The following is a 20,021-nucleotide window of genomic DNA, read 5'->3' on the forward strand; positions in this document are numbered from 1 at the left end:
ATGAAGCGAAATAATTGTCTCCTGCAAACTCCACTCCCCTTTCGCTCCTCTTTTGTTTCCTCTGGGAGGGGCCATTCACTGTCCACCTGTGGCCTTACTCCCAAGTCGACCCCTGTTCTTTAGCTGCTCCCTTCCTCTGGCAACTCTGCGCATGCACACACTGGGAACAGTTCCAGCTCTTCTTCTGCCTCACTGATGTCTAACTCTGAAGGAAGTTGATAACTGAGTCTCTTGAGAGTGGGCGGCATACAAACCCAATAAATGATGATGATGATGAATGATAACTGGCATATGGCCCTGGCCCCCTCTCTGCCTCCGACACAGAGCCGTCATCCGAGCCTTCCCCAGACTCCAGGACTGCCCCATCTTCCTCCCCAACCTCCTCACTGTCCGAATCTGCTGCCAGCTCCAACGGCCACTGGAGGGCCACAACAGCACTGAAGTCAGTCACTTAAAAATGATTACATCTATTAAATTAGCATTGCAGGCCTGACTGGCAATAGAAAACTCAGGATCATAATAATGGTTGGAAACAATGGGAAGAGGCCTTCATCCTGCAATGGATAGACAACGGCTAAAATTATTATTATATTAAACAGACAAGCCATGTCTGTTTAATGAGCCAGCCATGTGCTGCCGCAACCAAAAAAGCCAATATAATTCCACGCTGCATTAACAGAGGGAGAGAACCAACCTAGAACCAACCAGAAATTTTCTGACAGTAAGAATAATAAACCAGTGGAACAAGTTCCCTCCAAAAGTTGTGGGTGCTGCAACATTGAAGGTTTTTAGAATTAGAATAATAATAGATCTGCTAACTACAGCTAGAATAGCATTTGCCCAATGCTGGAAACAAAATAATACCCCTTTGGACGAATTAGTGATAAGAAAAACTTTGGATTGTGCAGAGATGGACAAATTAACACTGAAATTAAAAGATAAAGAAGAGTCGGAATATTATGAAATTTGGAACAATTGGTACAAATGGCTGCCAAACAAGAATAAAATTAATTAAGCCAAAAAACAATATATATAAATATATATAGAACTGTGTATAAAGGTGTGTAAATATAGAAGCGAAATATTATATACATGTACAGGCATGATGACATAACAATGTTGATGTAAAGACTGTAAGGTGTTGTAGAAGGAAAAAATAATTTTTAAAAATCTAAAAAAAAGAATTATAATAGAACTGAAAGGGACCTTTGAGGTCTTCTAGTCCAGCCCCCTGCTCAAGCAGGAGAGCCTATACCATCTCAGACAAACGATTGTCCAGTCTTTTCTTAAAAACTTTCAGTGATGAAGCACCCACAAGTTCTGGTGGCAAGTGGTTCCACTGGTTAATTGTCTTATCAGGAAGTTTCTCCTTAATTCAAGGTTGCTTCTCTCTTTGATTAGTTTCTAATCATTTTAAGTAGAGACATTGTAAAGTAAAAGTAAATGGGGAGGAAGAGGGGGAAGAGAAGTGAGGGAGGATAGGAAATAAAAAAAGAAAAAAGAAACGATGACTTCCGACTCTCTCTGTTGCAGTAAAATTCACATCCAATCGCACCTTTTCATCCCCCCCACCAATAAAAATATGAACCAGCCATTTCTATAAAGGCCCGTCCGTCCAATCAATAAAACCCCCAAATCAAAAGTTTCATTCTTTCCCCCTTCAAGCACAAAGTTCTTTGATCAAAAGAGTCAATTTTGCCATTTCGGTCGAACTCCCATCAGCTTCTGCAAACGTTCCTCCATGGTAGGAATCAAAGTGTCCTCCCATTTTTGCGCATGCTATATGGTCTTACAGCTGCGGTCAACATCGAGAATAAGAAAGTCCCAATTTTTCTCTCTCTCTCGTTTCTTTTTCCATGATTAAACCCAAAAGGGAAAAAAAATCTGGTTTCATTCTTCCGTTTTCAAGATATATATATATTTTTTGTATTAAAATATGAATCGTACTCCAATTTTAATTTTTTAAATTATCGTATTTTTCGGAGTATAAGACACACCGCAGTATAAGACTCACCAAGGTTTTGAAGAGGCAAATTAAAAAAAAAAGTAGGTAGGTAGATAGAAGGATAGAGAGGGAGAGAAAGAGAGAGAAATACAGTAGGTAGGTAGGGAGAGAGAGATAGCTAGGTAGGGAGATAAAGGAATAGAGAGAGAGAGAAAAAGAGAGAGAGAAATACAGTAGGTAAGGAGAGAGAGTGTGTGTAGGTAAGTAGGTAGGTAGAGGGATAGAGAGAAATAGAAAGAGAGAAATACAGTAGATGGGGGGGAGAGAGTAGGTAGGTACATAGGTAGATAGGGGGAAGAGAGAAATACAGTAGATAGGTAGGGAGAGAGAGAGAGAGAGTAGGTAGGCAGGTAGATGTTTCCAGGTGTATTTATCCATGTACCGGAGAAGGAAATCTCTGACAATCTGCAGCACCTAAGACTTTGTTTCTGCTGGCACAGCACTTGATCAATGTAATTCTCATCAATCTGTTGAAGAGCTTTCCAAAAAGAAAAAAAAGTTTTTGCACTCTGCAAACCTCCCAAAAACGGTCCGTTTTTTTGCGAAAACAGGCCTGTCGTCCCCCCCCAAAATTGCATGCATAGCCTTATGGAGGCTTATAGAGTGCTGGGGGGGGGAACGGCCCGTTTTTTGCTCATTTCTGCCCTCCCCAGCCTACAAGAGCTCTCTGCAAGCCTTCTAAAGGCTATGCATGGCCATTTTTGTGAAGGGGGCGGGGCTTCAGGAGGCAAAAAATATTTTATTCGGTGTATAAGATGCACCCAGATTTTCAGTCTTTTTAAAGGGGAAAATGGTGTGTCTTATACTCCGAAAAATACTGTAGCTAATAACCCGGAATTGCCCAGGTATTGGAAATGTCCAGACCAAACTTACCATATTTTTCCAGATAGATGCACCTTTCCCCCACCCAAAAAAAAGAGAGAGTGAAAATCTGGGTTCTTATACACTGAATACAGCATTTTTGGCCTCCCGAAACCCTGCCCCCTTCAAAAAATGGCCATGCATCGCCTTTAGGAGGCTTCCAGAGTGCTTGGGGGGATGGGAAGGGCAAAAATGAGCAAAAAACGGGCCATTTTTGCCCCCCCCAGCCCCCAGGAGCAGTCTACAAGCCTCCCAAACCCTCTTCACACCCTTTTCTTTTTTGTGTGTGTGAAAAGCAGGTTGTTTTTTGCTCCCCTCCCCCAACCCCCAGTTTTCACAAAAAACAAGGCATGCAGAGGGTTTGGGAGGCCTGTAGAATGCAAAACCTTTTTTTAAAAAAATTTACCTCTTCAAAATCTTGGTGCATCTTACACTCCGGTGCATCTTATACACCAAAAAATACGGTAATTTCTAACGTTGGATTTTCCCCCTTTCCAGAGGAAGCCCCCTTGTGGAGTACTGTGAAATCATTACCATGACATCGCCACTGCGCTGCACAGTAGAAGCCATTTTACGGCAGTACAGTAGAAGCCGTTCTAAGGCACAACAGGCTGCATCTTAACAGAACACGCACCCTGATGGGTGTTAGGGGCGTCTTACCCCCACAGTATTCAGTTTCCAGAGAGTAAGTCATCTGTGTACCAAGTTTGGTTGAAATTGTTCAAGGCATTCCAGAGTTATGCTGGAACACACACGCATGCAAACACACACAGCGATTTTTTTATATAGAGAGATTTTTGCTTTATCACATTTCCATCGTAGATGATCAAAGGTCCCCTCTTTATTTTTTACACTTCCAACCCTTGTCCTCTTCCTGGCTCCCGCAGGTACAGAGTTAGCCAGGCCGAGCTGTTTGCCCTGCTGTGCCGGCTGGCGGATGAGCTGCTTTTCCGTCAGATCTCCTGGATCAAGAAGCTGCCCTTCTTCTGCGAGCTGTCCATCAAGGACTACACCTGCCTCCTGAGCTCCACCTGGCAGGAGCTCATCCTTCTCTCCTCCCTCACCGTCTACAGCAAGCAGATCTTCGGGGACCTGGCGGAGGTGACTGCCAAGTATTCGCCCTCCGACGATGAGCTTCACAGGTAAAAACATAAAAGGCTTTGAAAGGGTCTCTGAGCTTGGCGGTTTTCCTTGCAGGCGTTTCATTAGCCAAACTGGGTAACATTATCAGTGCTAGAAGGAGTGGGCATGGAGGAGGAAGAGGAAGAAAGAGAAGAGGAGGAGGAGGAGGAGAGGGGAAGGAGAAGAAGAAGAAAAAGAAAGAAGAAGAAGACGACATTGGGGGTCCTTGGTGCTCTCTGAGCTTGGTTGTTTCTTTGTAGACGTTGTATGACCCAACTAGGGAACATCATCAGTGCTGGAAGAGAGTGGGGTTTGAGGAGGAGGACTGTGGGGTCCTTGTTGGTCTCTGAGCTTGGTGGTTTTCTTGCAGACATTTAATTAGCCAAACTAGGTAACCTTATCAGTGCTAGAAGGAGTGGGCATGGAGGAGGAAGAGGGAGGAGGAGGACAAGAGTTTTTAAGGCCTAGTCGGACCTCCCGATTCTTCCTTCAGGGTGGGGATGGGGGTGGGATGGAGTTTCGGCTGAAGGGTCTTGAGTGGCCGAGAGGAAGCCAGAGTGGGCACTTTCTTAACCGGGCATCCTGGAAACTTCCATCAATCTGTTTGAAAAGGGGGTGCCCTCCCCCCCACTTGGATCCCAAACACCAACAGACCCAAGTGGAGCAGAAGCCCAGGCCATCCTTGAGTTAGAACCGTTCGCTTAGTGACGAACCGTCCGCTTAGTTAACGCTTAGTGTTAATAAGTTAACAGCAGCATTGGGGGGTGGGGGGGAAGCGGCTCGTGGTTATTTTTCACGCTGAACAACCTTTGCAGCGTCCCCTCCGTGGACAGGTGGTTGACATGAGGAGGCTTGGCAACTGATTCGTATTTATGACGGTCACATGATCCCCTTCTCGCAACCTTCTGATGAGCAAACTTGAGGGGTGGAAACCCAGATTCGCTTAAAAACCTCAAGAGCTTCCCCCGATGACTTTTCGCTCGTCATAAGGTTGCGAAAAGGGGGATCTGCCCCCCCAATTCATCCAGGGATCCCTCCATCCCCCAATTCATCCAGAACTCCCCCTCCAGCCCCCCAATTCATCCGGAACTCCCCCTCTAACCCCCCAATTCATCCGGAACTGCCCCTCTAGCCCCCCAATTCATCCGGAACTCCCCCTCTAGCCCCCCAATTCATCTGGAACTCCCCCTCCAGCCCCCCAATTCATCCAGAAGTCCCCCTCCAGCCCCCCAATTCATCCAGAACTCCCCCTCCAGCCCCCCAATTCATCCAGAACTCCCCCTCCAGCCCCCCAATTCATCAGAACTCCCCTCCAGCCCCCCAATCCACCCAGAACTCCCCCTCCAGCCCCCAATTCATCCAGAACTCCCCCTCCAGCCCCCCAATTCATCCAGAACTCCCCCTCCAGCCCCCAATTCATCCAGAACTCCCCCTCCAGCCCCCTAATTCATCCAGAACTCCCCCTCCAGCCCCCCAATTCATCAGAACTCCCCCTCCAGCCCCCCAATTCATCCAGAACTCCCCCTCCAGCCCCCAATCCATCCAGAACTCCCCCTCCAGCCCCCCAATTCATCCAGAACTTCCCCTCCAGCCCCCAATTCATTAGAACTCCTCCTCCACCCCCCAATTCATTCAGGATTTCCCTCCATCCCCCCAGTTGATCCAGGGATCCCCTCCAGCCCCCCAGTTGATCCAGGTGTCCCCTCCAGCCCCCAATTCATCAGAACTCTTTGGCCATCCCTGGGGACTTCCTATCGTGCAGATGTGAGCGTTTCCTTCAAGCCCTCCATCTGAGCCTCCCTAAACAGCTTTGAAGATGTCAGTCGTGTGTGTCCCCGTCCTCCCCCACCCCAGGGCAGAACCCCGATAAAAGAAGACCTTCCCTTTCCAGATGTTGAGTCTGCTCTTTCACCGCCATCCCCCTGGGGCCACAGGGGCTGCTTGCCACCCCCCCCCCTCCCCGCTTGCCGCACATCTGCCTCTCCTCTCCCACTTTCGTTGTTCTCCTTTTGGAAACCTTGACCCGCCCTGGGCTGCCTTGAAACTCCCACCCTCCCTTTAAATCAAGCCTTGTCCGTCCTTTCAACCCCCTCATCCACATTCCGCCCCCCCCTCCAGTTTTCCCCAACTGCACATTTGCAACGGGGAGTAAAATTTATAGCATCTGGCTTTCTCATCTCCGTTCTCTTATCAGGAGCTGAAAAGGGCTGCACCAGCCGGCAAATTTGCTCTCTGGGGAGAGGGGGGGGGCGGTTCCGGGTGATTCTCTAAAATGGGGGGGGAGACATCTCCAGAAAGAGACAAATGCAGAAGAGCTGACCCAGACTCAGTTAGTAGGGTACTTAACCCTAGAATTAGAATAACCGTGTTAGACGGGACCTTGGAGGTCTTCTAGTCCAACCCCCTGCTTAGGCAGGAAACCCTACACCATTTCAGACAAAATGGTTATCCAACATCTTCTTTAAAAACTCCAGTGTTGGAACATTCACAACTTCTGGAGGCAAGCTGTTCCGCTGATTAATTGTTCTCACTGCCAGAAAATTTCTGAGTTGCTTCTCTCCTTGATTAGTTTTCACCCATTGCTTCTTGTTCTGCCCTCAGGTGCCTTGGAGAATAGCTAGACTCCCTCTTCTTTGGGGCAGCCCCTGAGATATTGGAACACTGCTATCATGTTCCCCCTAATCCTTCTTTTCATTAAACTAGACATACCCAGTTCCTGCAACCGTTCTTCATAGGTTTTAGCCTCCAGTCCCCTAATCATCTTTCTTGCTCTTCTCTGCACTCTTTCTAGAGTCTCCACATCTTTTCTACATCGTGGCAACCAAAACTGGATGCCGTATTCCAAGTGTGGCCTTTCCAAGGCCTTATAAAGTGGTATTAACGCTTCACGTGATCTTGATTCTCTCTCTCTGTTGATGCAGCCTAGAACTGTGTTGGCTTTTTGGGCAGCTGCTGCACACGGCTGGCTCCTATTTAAATGGTTGTCCATTAGGACTCCAAGATCCCTCTCAGAGTTACTACTATTGAGCCAGGTACCACCTATACTATACCTGTGCATTGGGTTTTTCTTGCCTAAATGTAAAGTTTCCCCTCACATACATATGTGCTAGTTGTTCCCAACTCTAGTGGGGGATAGGATAGGGTAGGATAGAATAGAATAAAATAGAATAGACAGAACAAAACAGAACAGAGAAAAATGCAGTAATAGAATAGAATGCAGAATAGAATAGAATAGAATCGAAAATATGGAATGGAATGAAGAAGAGAATAGAAAATATGGAATGGAATGAAGAATAGAATAGAATCGAAAATATGGAATGGAATGAAGAATAGAATCGAAAATAAAATAAAATATGGAATGGAATGAAGAATAGAATAGAATAGAATAGAATAGAATAGAATTCTTTATTGGCCAAGTGTGATTGGACACACAAGGAATTTGTCTTTGGTGCAGAAGCTCTCAGAGTACAGAAAAATACATTCATCAAGAATCATAAGATACAACACTTAGTGATAAGTCATAGAATACTAAATAAGCAATCATAATCACGCTAGGAAACTAAATAAAACAATATAAATCATAAAGATACAAGCAACAAGGTTATAGTCACAAGTGGGGGAGATAGGTCATAGGAAGGATGAGAATAATAAGACAGTCTTAGTAAACAGTTTGAGAATGGTAGAGGACAGGAAGGCCTGGAGGAACATTGTCCATGGGTTTGTGATGGGTCGGACACGATTTCGCAACTAACAACAACTAGTTTAACAGTGTTGTGTGAATCCGTTGTTTAGCAGAGTGATGGCATGGGCAGGAAAAACTGTCCTTGTGTCTTGTTGTTTTATGTTCTATAACTGTCATTTGGAGGGTAGGAGTTGAACCCATTTATATCCAGGATGCGAAGAGTCTGTAGATATTTTCACAGCCCTCTTTTTGAGTCCTCGATGGAAGGCAGGTTATTAGCAACGGCTTTTTCTGTAGTTCTAATTATCCGTTGAAGTCTGTGTGTGTCTTAATTGGTTGCAGAGCCCAACCAGACAGTTATAAAAGTGCAAATGACAGACCCAATCATCCCTCCGTAGAACTGAATCAGCAGCTCTTTGGGCAGTTTGAGCTTCCTGAGTTGGCGCAGGAAGAACATTCTTGGTTGTGCTTTTTTTTAAATGACGTTTTTGATGTTAGGAGTCCACACATTTGCTGGGGCTGATGGGAATTGTGGTCCAGGGTGTCAGAGGGCACTTGTCTTTTTGAAAAGGGTCTCTTGGCAGGGAGGGCTCGGTCACAATGCTTTTTTAAAAACAATATTTTTATTTATTTTTCAATTTTAAAAATATAAATACATTCTACCTTTCCATAGGCAGCATGTCATCTGGGTGCAAATATTTCTATGCAATATCCTTCCTTAGATTGTGATACATTGAACAGTTAAGACAATTTAAAGCTCTTCATTTGCTTCTTAACATATCTTCTAATGAAAATACAATAATAATGTTAAACATAGTTATTCTCATCATACTAATATCAGAGGTCTTCAAACTTGGCAACTTTAAGACTTGTGGACTTCAACTCCCAGAATTCTCCAGCCAGCATAACTTACTCTCTTGTAATCGCTTCCTCTGTGATCTCTCCACTTAGATCAGAGGTCTTCAAACTTGGCAACTTTAAGACTTGTGGACTTCAACTCCCAGAATTCTCCAGCCAGCATAACTTACTCTCTTGTGATCCTTTCCTCTGCGATTTTTCCACTTAGAACAGAGGTCTTCAAACTTGGCAACTTTAAGACTTGTGGACTTCAACTCCCAGAATTCTCCAGCCAGCATAACTTACTCTCTTGTGATCCTTTCCTCTGCGATTTTTCCACTTAGAACAGAGGTCTTCAAACTTGGCAACTTTAAGACTTGTGGACTTTAACTCCCAGAATTCTCCAGCCAGCATAACTTACTCTCTTGTAATCGCTTCCTCTGTGATCTCTCCACTTAGATCAGAGGTCTTCAAACTTGGCAACTTTAAGACTTGTGGACTTTAACTCCCAGAATTCTCCAGCCAGCATAACTTACTCTCTTGTAATCGCTTCCTCTGTGATCTCTCCACTTAGATCAGAGGTCTTCAAACTTGGCAACTTTAAGACTTGTGGACTTTAACTCCCAGAATTCTCCAGCCAGCATAACTTACTCTCTTGTAATCGCTTCCTCTGTGATCTCTCCACTTAGATCAGAGGTCTTCAAACTTGGCAACTTTAAGACTTGTGGACTTTAACTCCCAGAATTCTCCAGCCAGCATAACTTACTCTCTTGTAATCGCTTCCTCTGTGATCTCTCCACTTAGATCAGAGGTCTTCAAACTTGGCAACTTTAAGACTTGTGGACTTGAGTCCACAAGTCTTAAAGTTGCCAAGTTTGGGGACCCGTGCTAATACTAACAATTGTCATTTTATTCTTATCTCTATCTTGGTATATTTTCTATTCTTCTTCTTGCCACCCTCTTTTATTTCCAGTTTCTTTTTTTAAAAATTCTCTAGCCATTGGTAAAACACTTCCCAAAGCACATAATAATCACTTTTCTCTTTTTCCTTAATTGCTAATGTTAGTCTATCCATTTCAGCTTGCGCTGAGCTCTTCTTCCATGTGTTGACTTTGGCTCTCTACGGGGTCTTGGGTGTGGGGGATGGGGAAGGACCCTTCCCTTCCTCTGAACCCCCAAATGCCCCAATAATCTGAGCCAGGGACTTGTTTGAGTTCTGTTTGAGCAGGTCAGCCCCATCCTGGCCTCGGGGATGGTTATTGCATAACGGATGCTCAACTAAATCCCTCCAGTGTAAATAACATTTACTTTATATATATAATATTTACCTTTCAAAGCGGATTGGTGTGTGTGTGTGAGGGAGAGAGAGCAAATCAGTGGGGGTTGTGTTTGGCTACAGACAATCTCAATGGGGTTTATACAATTTGAAATCTGTTCGTTTTAAATAAAGTAAGAGATTCAGATTAATATTGCTGGAAGTCGTAACAAAAGATAGTTCCATAAGTTAAATGCCTCGGAAATCAATTTATAATAAATGAAAGATACACGGTGCATTCAGAGAAATGCAATGCTAATAGATTTTAAGGCTGATTCTCTTTCCCAAATCTTGGGAGGGTTTTAGTTGCAGCCTTAATTGGTGCAGTTCTCAGTCTGGTTTATTGTGAGGTCATCTGAAACAGTGTTTCTCAACCTTGGCAACTTGAAGATGTCCGGACTTCAACTCCCAGAATTCCCCAGCCAGCATTTGCTGGCTGGGGAATTCTGGGAGTTGAAGTCCGGACATCTTCAAGTTGCCAAGGTTGAGAAACACTGATCTGAAACACAATCAGGAGTTAATTTTGAAGGAAATACTGTTTGTTTTATTCTTTTTTTTTAATGGCCTATTTTAAGAAGCCTGAAGTTATTGTTGTACCGAAATTAGGCAAGTGGCAAGAAATTCTGTGCTCTTTTTCCCTGGGGGGCGGGGGGGGGGGTTGTCCTTATTAAATAAATAGATCAGGGGTGGGTTCCGGATTCTTTTACTGCTGGTTCGCTTCTGATGTAGGAACCCACCTCTGAAATAGATACCTTGGGATTCAGCAAGTACAGCTTAGAAAGGACAAAGGCAAGATGGACTGCTACATTGGCCACGCCCACCCAGTCACATGGTCATCTAGCCACGCCTACCTAGCCAGTCTGCCGTCCGCCCCCAGTCTGAGGGACTGTGAATTGGCCCCCTGTTAAAAAAGTTTGAGGACACCTCAAAAAGAATTAAGGAGGGAATCATATTGAAAATGTCCTCCAACACAACGGGCATCCCATTGTTGCGTCAGGAGTACGCATATTTTTCAGACTATTAAGATATTATCACATGTGGTAGGCATGTGGAGAAGCAAAGAAATAAAAATATGGTTGGAAAAGATGATAAACCAACGTTATTGAGTTAAAACTAGAAATATTTTTATTGGGGTTATTACCTAAAACCTATAATAAAGAGAATACATATTTAACTATCCACATATTAACCGCAGCTAGAATTGTATTTGCCCAATATTGGAAAGGTGACGAAATTCCTACTGACGAGGAGGTGCTTAGGAAAATATTAGAATGTGCAGAAATGAACAGATTATTATTAGCAATTAAGGAGAAAGAGCAAACTGATTATCATATGATTTGGAATGTGTTTTACCCATGATTAGAGAATATAAAAAGGAAATTAGAAATAGAAGAAGAAGGGAAAAAGAAGAATAGAAAATATATAGCAATAGCAATAGCAGTTAGACTTATATACCGCTTCATAGGGCTTTCAGCCCTCTCTAAGTGGTTTACAGAGTCAGCATATCGCCCCCACAGTCTGGGTCCTCATTTCACCCACCTCGGAAGGATGGAAGGCTGAGTCAACCCTGAGCCGGTGAGATTTGAACCGCTGAACTGCAGATAACAGTCAGCTGAAGTGGCCTGCAGTACTGCACCCTAACCACTGCGCCACCTTGGCTCTATCAAGATAAAGAAGGAAATGACAGTTGTTAGTATTAGCATGATGAGAATAACTATGCTTAATTTTATTATTGTATTTCATTAGAAGATATGATAAGGCATAGAACAACTTTACAATGTTTAATTGTTCAATCTATTAAAATCCATGGAAAGATGTTGCAGAGAAATATTTGTACCCACACGACACACAAGGTGGTCCCTGTTTTTCTACTTGCATTTTTACGTGCTTTCGAATTGCTAGGTTGGCAGAAGCTGGGACAAGTCACGGGAGCTCACTATGTTAGGGATTCGAACTGCCAAACTGGGACCTTCTGATTGACAAGCTCAACGTCATAGCCAATGAGCCACCACGTCCCTAAATTCGGTCTATAAGACACACCTAAATTTTCGCCCACTTTTAGATGGGGGGAAAGGTGCGTCTTATACTCTGAAAAATACGGTATATAACACCCAGTCAATGGCTACCAGAATCCCCGCTCCATCAATCTCTTTGTTCTGGTTTCTTCTGCTGCCTCCTCCTTTGGATCCTCAAGACAGGAGCTGATTAGCCCTAGAGGGAGAGACCAGAGGTTTGTCGATGTGGCCCTTCCGACCTCCTTTTTCTCCCTTTCTGAAGGTTCAGCGAAGAAGGGATGGAAGTTATGGAAAGACTCATCTACCTGTACCGCAAGTTCAGCCAGTTGAAAGTCAGCAACGAGGAATACGCCTGCATGAAGGCCATCAATTTCCTCAACCAAGGTGAGCGGCCGCCAAGAAACCAAATGATCATCCCTTCCCCCCCATTCTCTCTCTCTCTCTCTCTCTCTCTCTCTCTCTCTCTCTCTCTCTCTCTATCTCTCTATCTCTCTATCTATCTATCTATCATCTATCTCTATCTATCTATCTATCTATCTATCTATGTATCTATCTATCATCTATCTATCTATCTATCTATCTATCTATCTCTATCTATCTCTATCTATCTATCTATCTATCTATCTATCTATATCTATGTATTTATATCTATGTATCTATATCTATCTATCTATCTATCTATCTATCTATCTATCTATCTATCTATCTATCTATCTATATCTATCTAATCTATCTATCTATCTATCTCTATCTATCTATATCTATCTATATCTATGTATCTATCTATATCTATGTATCTATATCTATCTATATCTATCTATATCTATCTATATCTATCTATCTATCTATCTATCTCTATCTATATCTATATATCTATTTATCTATCATCTATCTATCATTATCTCTATATTTATCTATCATCTATCTATATCATTATCTCTCTATATCTATTTATCTATCATCTATTGTTATCTTTATCTGTATATCTATCTACCTTTATCTATATATATCTTTATCATTATCTCTATATCATCTATCTCTATCTTTATCTGTATCTCTATCTAACTTTATCTATCATTATCTCTCTATCTATTTATTTATCTATCTTTATCTGAATTTATATCTATCTTTATCTATCTATCATTATCTCTATATATCTATATATCTATCTTCTATATATCTATCTTTATCTGTATATCTATCCATCTATCTCTTTACCTATCTATCTATCTATCTATCTATCTATCTATCTATCTATCTATCACTCTATCTATCTATCTAAAATTATCTATTTATCTATCTTTCTGTCTATCTGTCTATCTATCTATCTCTCTCTCTATCTATCTGTCTATCTATCTATCTAAAATTATCTATCTATCTATCTATCTATCTATCTATCTATCTATCTATCTATCTATCTATCTATCTATCTATCTATCTTTCTGGTGCTCACATGCGCACCAGGCAGCTGCTCTTCCAGTTTTCACCCCGCCCCTTCATGTGAAAAGCAGCTGGCTGACGCACCTGGACCCAGAAGAGCAGCAGGCGACAGCTCATGTGCCCAGAGCGATGGCTGTGCGTGGCACGTAGGGCACAGGTGTCCAAGGTTCACCATCATGGCCCTCTCCCATTTCAGACAAATGATTGTCCAACCTCTTCTTAAAAACCTCCAGTGTTGGAGCCTTCACAGCTTCTTGATCCATAGATCTTCCTCCTCCTCCTCCTCCTCCTCATGTGCTGTCCTCCATCCAGATATTCGGGGCCTGGCCAACGCCTCACAGCTGGAGCAGCTGAACAAGCGATACTGGTACGTCTGCCAGGACTTCATGGAGTTCAAATACCCGCACCAGCCAAGCCGCTTTCCGGATCTGATGATGTGTCTGCCAGAGATCCGGTACATCGCAGGTAAGCCACTCATCCAGGTTAAGGAGATCCTCCTTGGGCTGGAAGCTGGGAGACCCCGAAACAGAGTTTGAGAGCAAGTAGAAAGCGCAACAAAGATGTCCTTGCTTAGATTAGGATTTGTGGACTATTGATCTCCAGAAGTTCTGGATGATAACAAGCCCAACGTTCTTGAGATGTTCCTACAGCCTCATCCTAGAAGAGCAACTGGGCTCTTGGGAAAACTTTTGAGGTTTGGGAGCGATATTTGTCATCCTTGGCAACTCTACGATGTGTGGACTTCAACTCCCATCAGGCTGGGGAATGCTGGGAGTTGAAGTCCATACATTGTAGAGTTGCCAAGGTTCACAAACACTGTGCCCAAACTTCAAAAGTCTTCCCAGTTGCTCTTCTAGGATGAGCCTGTGGGAACACCCACCCACCCACCCACCTACCTACCTACTTATCTCTATCTCACTCTTTATCTATCTCTCTATCAGCTGTGGTGGTGCAGTGGGTAGTGTGCAGCATTGCAGGCTGACTCTGCTCACTGCCAGCAGTTCGATCCTGACCGGCTCAAGGTCAGTTCTACCTGCTCCCTTTCCATGGTCGGTAAAACGAGGACCCAAATTGTTGGGGGCAAGATGCTGACTCTGTAAACCGGTTAGAGAGGGCTTCAAAGCACTGTGAAGTGGTATATAAGTCTAAGTGCTCTGGCTGTTTCTTTTTTTCTTTTTTTCTTTCTTTCTATCTATCTATCTATCAATCAATCTGTCTCTTTATCTATCTATATTTTTATCTATATCTATCTATCCATCCATCCATATCTATCTATCCATCCATCCACCCATCTATCCACCCACCTACCTATCTATCTCACTCTTTATCTATCTCTCTATCAGCTGTGGTGGTGCAGTGGGTAGCGTGCAGCATTGCAGGCTCTCTGCTCACTGCCAGCAGTTTGATCTTGACTGGTTCAAGGTCGATTCCGCCTGCTCCCTTTCCATGGTCGGTAAAACGAGGACCCAAAATTGTGGGGGGCAAGATGCTGACTCTGTAAACTGCTTAGCAGAGGTGCCGTAAGGCGTTGCGAAGCGAGATATTTTATTTTATTTATTTTTATTTTATTTATACGATTTATAGGCCGCCCAATCCCGGAGGACTCCGGGCGGCTTACAATGAGGAAAAAAAGAAATATTAAAAAAATAAAAATAAAAATAGCAGTTAGACTTATATACCGCTTCATAGGGCTTTCATCCCTCTCTAAGCAGTTTACAGAGTCAGCATATTGCCTCCAACAATCCGGGTCCTCATTTCACCCACCTCGGAAGGATGGAAGGCTGAGTCAAACAAGTTAAAATCAACACACATACATTCCTTTTGATCGGGGCTGGACCTCAACAATGAGGTCAACAGCCCCAGGCCTGCCGGAATAGCCAGGTTTTAACAGCTTTTCTGAAGGCCATGAGAGTGGGTAAGGTCTGGATTTCTGGGGGTAGTTCATTCCAAAGGGTCAGAGCAGCCACAGAGAAGGCTCTTCTCCGGGGAGCCGCCAGTCAACATTGTCTGGCTGACGGCATCTGAAGGAGGCCCACCCTGTGGGATCTTACCGGCCATTGGGGGGAGTGTGGCAGTAGGCGGTCTCGCAAGTATGCTGGCCCTAAGCCATGTAGGGCTTTAAAGGTAATAACCAACACCTTGAATTGCGTCCGGAGACCAATAGGTAGCCAGTGCAGCTCCCGGAGGATAGGTGTAACATGGGTGTACCTAGGTACACCCAATATCGCTCGCACGGCTGCATTCTGGACTTGTTGGAGTCTCCGAACACTTTTCAAGGGTAGCCCCATGTAGAGCATGTTGCAGTAATCCAGCCTTGAGGTGACTAGGGTGTGAGTGACCGTTTGGAGTGCCTCCCGATCCAAGTAGGGCCGCAATTGATGCACCAGGAGAACCTGGGCAAAGACCCCCCTGGTCATAGCTGATATAAAGTCTGGTGGGCTACAGCTGTTGGCATCCCGATGGGACGCGGGTATGGGGGCTGCGATTCACGCTGGATTTCTTGCCTTGCCAGGAAAAATGGTGAACGTCCCTCTGGAGCAGCTCCCCCTCCTCTTCAAGGCCGTCTTGCATTCTTGTAGAGCCTCCATGAACAAGGAATGAAGCCGGAGCTCCGTGACGCCCCCTCCAAGACACACACACACACATACACCCCAGGAAAGAATGGAGCAGACGCCCTGCGACTGAGGGACCATCTCAACCGCTTCCCGCAGGGCAGTGGCAAACTTCGCTACCCAGAATCCTTGGGGACGAAGGGAATGTCGTTCCTGCGTCTGGCTGTTTGTCGGTGTGTGTGTGTGTGTGTGTTTGTGAAGAGTGGGGGTGATTTTTTTTTTGCGTGTGCGTTTTTTTCTTTTTCCTCGTTCTTCATTTTTGACTCATTTTTCTCTAATATTTATTTCACGACAGAGATGAATGTATGATTTTTTTTCAACCCCCAGCACCATTATTTTTTCCGCCCCTTCCCCACCCCTCACCCACCCCTCACAATTTTTGGGTATGTGGGGGCATCTCCCTCGCAGTTTACAGAATGTGAAGATGTTAGTTACAGTGTTGTTGTTTTTTCGGGGAGGGGGGGGAATATTTTTTTTTTGTACTGGGGAGGGGAGGGAGCGGGGTGGGGGGTTTGGGCTGATGACTAAGACTACCTCAAGGAGAAGGTGCTGCCTGCCATTTCTGCAGCTCACACCTCAAGGGCACATCCCAGGGGGCCATTGCCTGTGTCCCCCCACACACACCCCAGCCGTAGCCCACTCCCCTAGAGAAGTGCCAAGCAATGGGGCAGAGATGGGAGCAGCTACCTTCCCCCCCCTTCCCTCCATCCAAAGCCTGCACAGAGAGAGAGAGAGAGATACACACACACACCAGAATCTTCACAGACACAACCTTTTTTGACACACACACAAACACACACACACAAACACACCAGAAAAGCTAGCACACACACACAGACACACACACACTAGAAAAGCTAGACAGGTATGAGGGCGGGCAATCCATGCCCTGGGTTATCCCAAAGATGCTTTTTTCAAGCAACAATTGGACTTTCCTGGTTTTCAATAAAGGAAAATATTTTGTAACTCGAGGTTGAAACCAGAGGGTCCTTGGTGCTCTCTGAGCTTGGTGGGTTTTTTAACAGACGTTTCCTGACCCAACTAGACAACATCATCAGGACTAGAAGGGGGAGGAGAAGGAGGAGGACTGTGGGGTCCTTGGTGCTCTCTGAGCTTGGTGGTTTTCTTAACAGATGTTTCACGATCCAGCCAGGTAACGTCATCAGTGTTAGAAGGAGTGAGATTGGGATGAAGAGAAGGAGGAGGAGGAGGACTGTGGGGTCCTTGGGGCGTTTGCGCTAGCAAGCTGCAAGGCTTGAAACGAGTGCTGAGCATGGCAGAGGAGGGGTGAGCATGGCAGAGGAGGGGTGAAGCAATCCAAGTTAAAAGTAAAAAAAGGTAAAAGAAAAATTCCTGTAAGAAAATCCTAAGTCTTCGAAGTGAGGGAGAGTCAGGTAAAACACTCCTTCTGGGCCGGAGACTGAGGTTAATCTGGGAGGTCAGAGGAATGGAGGTGTGGCCTCAAGTTTTACCTCAGTCTCCAGGGCAAAAGGGCTGTGTTAATATCCATGTGTGACTCCTCCCACGCCTCACTTCGGAGACCAAGCAAGCTCAGGGAGCACCAATGACCCCACAGTCCTCCTCTTCCTCCCCCTCCACCCAAACCCCATCCCTTTCCAGCTGTGATGATGTTACCTGGCTGGGTCGTGAAACATCTGCAAGAAAAGAAGCACACTCGGAGAGCACCAAGGACCCTCTCGTTTCTTGTTTTCCTTGGAAGGGGTTTCGCTTCTCATCCAAGAAGCTCCTGCTCGGACTAGGTGACCGGAGAATGGAAAGATTTACATTACTTGCAGACAGGAATATATATAGAAACAGAGATACTGTATGTAGGGATATAAATCCTTCCATTCCCCACCACAATCCAGTCAGAGCCGAAGAAGCTTCCTGGATGGGAAGCAAAATGTCTTCAGAGAAAAAAAAGCCAGGAAAGTCCAGTGGTCTCTTGAAAAAAGCACCTTTGGGACAACCATAACCTGGAGGGCAGAGAATCTCCATAGACATTTAGCATTCCAGGGGTTGATGCTTCTTCGATTGAGGGAGGGGGGAAGGGTCCCCCTGAATTTTCTCAGCTATTTCAGATCCAGGCCCCACCCTCCACTTGTCTTGGAGGCCTAATCACACAATAGCATGGAGCTTGAAAACGTGGCTTAGTCCACGCCATCCCTTCTCCCCGTGTACGTGGCTCAATCAAGTTGAAGGGCCCCCACCCCAAGGCTTGACCCATCTCTAGGCGAGCAGCTGGGCTGAGACCGATCCAGGAACGGCGGGTGAAGGGGGGGGCCCCCACCCAGGGGCCAGGAAATAATCGGAAGGCCCTTGCATTTGAGCAGGGATGGTGCCTCCGGCTGGGCTCGGCTCACCTTCCCCCTTTGACGGTTGCTGACAGATGCCAGCAAGGCAGAACGGGTAAAAAAAAGTTGTGGCTGGGATTGACCGTGGGCTCTCCCCAACTGGGGCATGCCTGTTACCCCAGCCACATTGTGGGTTTTTTGTCTCAGGAAAATCCCCTCCTTCCTTCGAAACCAGAAAATACCTCAACAGGCAGCGGCGCGATCCGAACGGGTCTCCCTGTCCTCGGTCAGTTCCTCGGGTGGCGGGAAAAGCTCATTTTCCTTTCATCGCATTTTTATTTTCCCTCCTTTTTTGTTTTTTTGTTTTCTTTTCTTTTTTCCCCCTTGCAAAGAGCTGTCCACACCACGAGAACCAGGCGTTACCTTTTTGGCCAGCTGGCAGGTCTTGTGGGGAGCGGCCGAAAACCCAGGCATCAGGAAACTGAGCCCAAACTTTGGGCTCGAGATGGGAATTTGGACCCCCCTCCCCCACTTCTACCTCAAGGTTTTGGCCCTTCGTGGCCAAAACTTCCAGCCTCTGACCTCCACAAAAGGGAATCATCCACAGTTGCAAACTCCCATTTGGCATCCTTAATATTACGCCCTTCTCCCCCACGAGCGGGAAACAAAGGGTCAAAAGGAGCGGATGCCCGAAGCCAGAAAGTAACGTTTGGTCTTTGCCGGTAACGCCGCTGTCGTCCCAGCCCAGAAGGGCTCGGAGGAGAGCTGTCAAACAGGGTAAACTGAATGTAAGGTGTTGAGGAACTCAGGTATTAGGTGAAGAAAAGTAGGAACGTAGTTTAGAGATAACGTAGAACGATTCTAGTTCCCCCATAGATCAGTTTGAAGGACGCCCTTCTTTTCTTGCGATTCTGTTTCTTTTTCTCGTGAAAGGGGGCTGCGCATGTACCTTCACGGGGCAGGGGAAAAGTGACGCCCATGGTAATGGGTGCTTTTTTTCAAAAAACTTTTGAGGGGGGGGCTTGCTTGGCAGGAGGAGAGGATTCTGGGAGTTGATGTCCACCCGTCTGCAAACGGCGGGGGTTGAGAATGGTGACTTCCGGACATCTCCACGCTAAGGAACGTAAGCAATAACAAGCAAAGATCTCCCAGCCGCTTGCCCCACAAGCAAAGAAATCCCCCTGCCCACTTCCCCCCCCCCCCCCAGCTTTCGGCATTCCACTTCTCTCTTTTAAGTCCTTCAAACCAACTTTTCTCTTTCGTCGTCGTTTTATCGTCGCTGTTTTCTAAACTTGAACTCCCCCCCCGCTTTTTTTTAAATAAAAACCTCCTTATTTTATTTCTAAAAGCAGAAATGCAGCCCTCCCCATCCCCCCTAACCCTAACCCGCCTCTCCCTCCCTTTCTCGATCTGCTCCCCTTCCTTAAACCCCATCGGCACCCCCAAGTCTGCAGAGAGATTGAAGACGGTTCCCGGATCGGGCTTTCAAGGCGGCAATCAAGGCGAGAGATGGAGGGAGGGGGGAAAAAGGGACTAGTAGACTGAGAAGTAGATGGGCTTTGTTTTTTTTTTAAAGAAAAAGATTATGGTATTGTAGATGACAATGCTTGCCGGAGGCTCCTTCGGCGTGCTGGCGGCCATCGGCGGAGGGGTTTTGGGTTCTCCAGGTGGGTCACTTGGGTGGTGCCCACCGAAACTCAGGGATGTGTATTTATATAGAACCCAGAGCCCCCCTGCTGCTGCCGCCCCCCCCCCCAGCTCCCCAGGTCTCTTTCCTGGACTCTTGGCCACAGTTTCAGAGAGCCTAAAGGAGTATTTATCAACTTTTAGCTGCATGG

The 20,021-nt window shown here is 45.5% G+C and overlaps 1 protein-coding gene across 1 annotated transcript in view; it reads left to right on the top strand.

Moving 5' to 3' along the window:
- NR6A1 (nuclear receptor subfamily 6 group A member 1) overlaps positions 1 to 16,671 on the top strand; it is a 76,918-nt gene extending 60,247 nt beyond the window's left edge. Inside the window, exons 8-11 of the mRNA XM_087704565.1 lie at positions 3,754 to 4,008; positions 12,100 to 12,221; positions 13,590 to 13,742; positions 15,790 to 16,671. Coding sequence (XP_087560691.1) covers positions 3,754 to 4,008; positions 12,100 to 12,221; positions 13,590 to 13,742; positions 15,790 to 15,878 — 619 coding nt within the window. The 3' untranslated portion in view covers positions 15,879 to 16,671. The remainder of the gene's footprint in view (positions 1 to 3,753; positions 4,009 to 12,099; positions 12,222 to 13,589; positions 13,743 to 15,789) is intronic.
- The last annotated feature ends 3,350 nt before the right edge of the window (positions 16,672 to 20,021 follow it).

Source organism: Thamnophis sirtalis, unplaced genomic scaffold, assembly GCF_051295495.1.
Source record: "Thamnophis sirtalis isolate CommonGarterSnake01/CBP01778 unplaced genomic scaffold, rThaSir2_p1.2 scaffold_2, whole genome shotgun sequence".
Classification (NCBI taxonomy): domain Eukaryota; kingdom Metazoa; phylum Chordata; class Lepidosauria; order Squamata; family Natricidae; genus Thamnophis; species Thamnophis sirtalis.